The 4,586-nt window shown below is 49.1% G+C and overlaps 1 protein-coding gene across 1 annotated transcript; it reads right to left on the bottom strand.

Annotated features, from left to right (window-relative positions):
* Positions 1 to 1,263: 1,263 nt before the first annotated feature.
* Positions 1,264 to 4,513, bottom strand: RCHY1 (ring finger and CHY zinc finger domain containing 1, E3 ubiquitin protein ligase; the record flags this gene model as incomplete). Its single annotated transcript, XM_010160454.1, has 6 exons — positions 1,264 to 1,392; positions 2,389 to 2,509; positions 2,785 to 2,811; positions 3,743 to 3,801; positions 3,909 to 3,953; positions 4,435 to 4,513. Coding segments are annotated over 6 exons (460 nt in total), but the record flags the coding sequence as incomplete, so codon positions are not given.
* Positions 4,514 to 4,586: the final 73 nt, after the last annotated feature.

Here is a 4,586-nt window from a genome sequence, read left to right as displayed (position 1 = left end):
ACCTCTCCAGCCTGTCCAGGTTGGATGTCAAGGTAAATGTTCTCAAGACCTCCCCACCTTCTGAAGGGAACAGCTACCAGGTGCCGACGAAGCCAGGCCCGAGCCCCGCTCACAGAGAGAGCACCGAGGACATCCCCGTGTCGCACAAGACTTGCCTGCGAGGAACCCAAAGGAGCGTGTCATCACCTGGCTACAGAGAAGGTGGCGGCACCTCTGCCACCAACCCAGAGCACTCATCATCCAGCTGGACAGTGCCACACGCACCTGCAGACAGCCTGCCCCGATGTTGGCACCCGTGAGGGCTACACACAGCTCCCCAGCCCCCTTCTGACAATCCATTCACTACTGGCATTTTTCATAGAAGAAGGAATTTATTGTTTGTTCCTTTCCACAGCTATGCTGTATGCCCTCAGCACATCCCCGTGCCATTGCTGCTTTTCCAGCCACTGCCTATGGAAATGGCGTCTAACCCGGCATTTGCCATCAGCGGGCTGCTCAAGTGCTGACTGAGAGACCTCCCCCCCTCCACCCCTCCCCTTTGGAAGAAGGACTGTAACTGCTTTAATAATACAGAAAAACAACATTCCTCAGATTCATCTCAAAGACGTCATTTGACATGTTTTTATCCCATTTACAGTTCGTGTAACCCTCCGTCCCCTTTTAAAGGCAGAGGGAAGTCACTTCTCGAGCAGGAACACTCAAGTGCAGCCCCTTGAAAACATCTAAGTGGCACCACCTCAACTTTTTAAATCCCGTTTCTGGGCAGCTAAGCCCACTGTGCCCAGCTGCTGGCAGTCAGCACAGGGCTGGAGCAGTCTGAGCAGCAGCAGCCTCCGAGCAAGACCCGCTGCAGGGGCGGCCGTGGGATGAGCCCTGCTGGCATCAGGCACCCAAATTCCCCTGCACACACAGAGCTGCCACTTCCTCCCAGTTTGAAAAAATACTCTGCACGCCCCGTTGCCATGATCTTTTCAAGGGTGCCTTTCTCTCTGGAAACTAACCTTCGTCAGGCATCGCACTGCTTGGTGGGGAATTTCCTGGAGGGTCTGACTGCACTGTGCCCTAGGTGGAAGGAACGGGGGCAATTAGCAAAACTACTTTGCACCAACATTAACTACACCTTGTAACCATTTCACTGGTGCTGTGACAACTCTGAATATTTTTTTACTGACATGTGGGTTGGTGGGGTTTTTTGTTTTGTTTTTTGTTTTTTTTAAATGGATGGTCTCTTCCTTGTCCAGCCAAATGGAACATGCATGTTGGTCACTGCTCCTCCAAAGACAGCTGGCATCTTCCGTCTTGGGCAGTATTGTACGATCCACAGTTTGTGCACTTCATGCCTAGGAGATGGAACTGCACCGTAGACCGTGCACTGCAGTCATTGCAAAGGATCTACACAGAGAGAAAAGAGAGAGAGAGGCTTTAGCATCAGCAGAACACTCAACAACATACTACAGCCACGCTTCTAGCAACCACAGAACTGGTTTGCCATCAGGGGACAAAGCAGACAATGTCTTCCTTTTAAAGACAGTCGGGCCGACTTAACTTTTCCATTTGTAACTACTCAGATCACACTGCACTATCACAGAGAATTAACTTTTAGCATGGCAAGGTGACTTTCTGCCCCAGTCAGGGACACACATGCTCTGCTGCCTTCTCTGGATGCAGGAAACCACCAGAGAAAGCCCCAAGAGAAAGGACAGCAGATTAACAGCAGCCACCGACATTAGCCAGCCTGCCGTGCAAGACATGTGAGCGAGCGTTCTTCTCAAAACACTCAGCGAAGGCATTTTTCCCAAATACCCTGACTCCAAGAGTTGGTAGGATGGGTTGTCTAAAGCGTAACAGATGCCAACTGAAACCTTAGCGACCAGCCCTGTTGACTTCAGCGTCACCTGCCAACAGCGACCAGTGCCACACTTCCGGGTTGACACAAAGGAACAGAAGTCATCTCTACATGCCAGCCTTGGCCCAGCCAATAGCTGAGTATGTTTGCAAAAAACCCACCACATTTTGTCTGGAACACAAAGCTCCAAGCTGTTAAACAAATGTTCCCGCTTTTGACTACGACAGCACCTAAAGCTACTGGAGAAAGCGAGATCCTTCCCAAGACCAAGCCTCTTCTCTGCTGGGTGATACTACAACACTGAAAGGTGGTGGGTTTTGAGGTTGGGGTTGGTTTTTTTGGAGCGCATGTGGGGGTTGCTTTTTTTGCGTCAATAAACCCAGCAGATGAATACTGTAAGCCTCTGCACAAGGTTTCTCCATCACTCCCTAACCGTCAGGTTGACTTCTGATCCGGGACGAGTCCCTCGTGCCCTCTACTGCTGGTACCACAAAGGCACAGATCTGCCAAGAAGAGACACCGGGGCCAGCCTCATCTCTTACCTTCACCATCATGTTCTGATACTCTGTGGGCATAGGAGTCTGCGCTACTTTGTCATCCAGCTGACGCCAGTACCGGGTCATATCCAAAGCCGAGTGCATGCACAGGGGACACCTGTAACCTCTGGCAGAAAGGGGAGAGAAGAGTCTAAATCAGAAGATGGAGTGGGGCCACGAAACAAAAGCCCACCCAAAAGGACAAGTTTCTGATCATACCAGTCAGAGAGAAACACCACGAATCAAGAGGTTCTTGCAAACAGAATTGGAAATTGAAACCCCCCTTATCCCTTTAGGAGTTGGCTTTAAGTTATTTGGTACAGGACTGGCATCGTGACCTTGGCCTCTTGAAGCAATCTGTTTGGGCTACAACAATATTAAGAGATGTTTAGCAATACTTACTCCCTTAGCATGCCCTCGTAACACGTTCTGAAAAGAAAACACAACGGCAAGTTCAGCAAGAAGGTGGCAGTTACTGACTGGTAGCACATCTGGACTGCACAAAAGGAAAAGGCACACAGCTTTTAACAAAAGTTAAAAAATATACTGAGCCCAAGTGGGAAGATGCTTCCCAGTGAAATCACCGGGTACTCAGGCAAAAATCCAGAGACAAAGCATATCTGATTCCATTCTAAGGTTTTCTAATCTAACAGAGGGAACAGAGTCAACGCCGTGACAAGGATTGTGTGGTTCAAGGTTGCTGAAAAAAAGGAGCATGATGCCTCACAAGGTAGTTTAAAATGGACAGGCACTGAAGGAAGATTCAGTCTCCATTCACTTAGTGCATGGAGACAACAGGGGGAGAAACAAGAGAACCAAGAGAGTTCTCTTTTTGTCTCAACAAAAGGTTGTGTCTGTAACAGAAGCAGGAACGGAGAACAGAAGGGAAACATCCTTATTCCTCCAAAGGCACCCAGCGCTACGTATCACATCGCTTTAAAATCCCAACAGGCAGCAATTTTTGCAGCACAGCACTCCATTTCCCTGGGGTGCTGTCTTAAGGAAAGAATCTAAAACTTAACTGAAGAGCTGCCGCAGACCTCTTCAAAGCTACTGTGCAACTGCTGCCTGCACCAAGGAGGGACTTCTCCACAGGGTTTGTGACATTTAAGCAGTAACAGAAGGAAATTTAGAAATGAACCGTACACAGGTTGCTCTGCCACTGCCAAAATTTCCCGTGGAAGGAAAGCCACCTTTTTAAAGACTATTTCTGATGAAACAGAGACTATCCCCTACTGTGTGGGTCCCTTAGAAACCAGCTGTAGATAGCAGATGCAGACTAAACCGGCCTGTGGTGATGCTGAATAAATGCCACAGGCAAGGCAGCAGCTGTTCCCTTCTCTCGAGTGCAATGCTTTACCTGTGAAGAAGGTGACCACACGGCAGAACGTGAGCTCCCACACGTGATGTGTGAATATCCTGTTTCAAGGTAAGTACCAGACAAAAGACGTGGAAGTTAATTCACACACAGTCAAAAAACAAAGAGAGGCGCACACAAATCGAAGGAATGAAGAGAAGCAGCTCACCTCCAAACATATTGAACAGTCCTGCCTGGAGACATTTTCAATACACTTGACAAAAACAAACAAAAAAAGAAGTTACCCTACTGTGTGGTTATCTGCATTTGTCTAAAATTCCTTCAGAATGGTAAAAAAAAGGTGTAGGAAATGTTACTGTTCACATTTAGGTTTGAAAATCTGAGAATTAACAGGAATTTTAAAAACAAACAGCTTGAAAGTATACACAAGTGCCCCCAGAGCGGCCTCGGCAGCCAGCAGCCCAGCTCTGCGGCAGGAACAGGAGCTCAGACTCACACGCCCTCGCATCCGCGACCGACAGCTCCTTTTAAAGGGAGAAAAGGAAACAGAGAGGTGTATTTCCTACAGCTCCAGCTGCTGGCGAAGCCGGCCCGGAAGCACTCCGTGGTGCTGTTAGGTGCGCTGAAAGAACGAGACCCTGCCGCTCCCGGTCCGTATGGCCCTGCGCAGAGCCGAGGCACTGTCACTTTTCGTTTTCCAGCGATTCTTTTAAGAAACAGAGTTGTGTTCTCACCTTATGCTTTCCTCGAAGACTCAAGCTTAGGCATAAATTGCACTTCGAACAGTGGAAAAACTCCTCCTTCGGACCAATCCTGAGGAAAACAAAGTCAGGCCGAGCCCTGGCTGCCCACCCGAGTGGGGCAGGGCCCTGGCCGAGACCCCCCC

This window comes from Eurypyga helias, unplaced genomic scaffold (genome assembly GCF_000690775.1).
Source record: "Eurypyga helias isolate BGI_N326 unplaced genomic scaffold, ASM69077v1 scaffold38421, whole genome shotgun sequence".
Lineage (NCBI taxonomy): Eukaryota > Metazoa > Chordata > Aves > Eurypygiformes > Eurypygidae > Eurypyga > Eurypyga helias.
The sequence above is the reverse complement of the archived record's forward strand: the minus strand, read 5'-3'. Positions and strand labels throughout refer to the sequence as shown.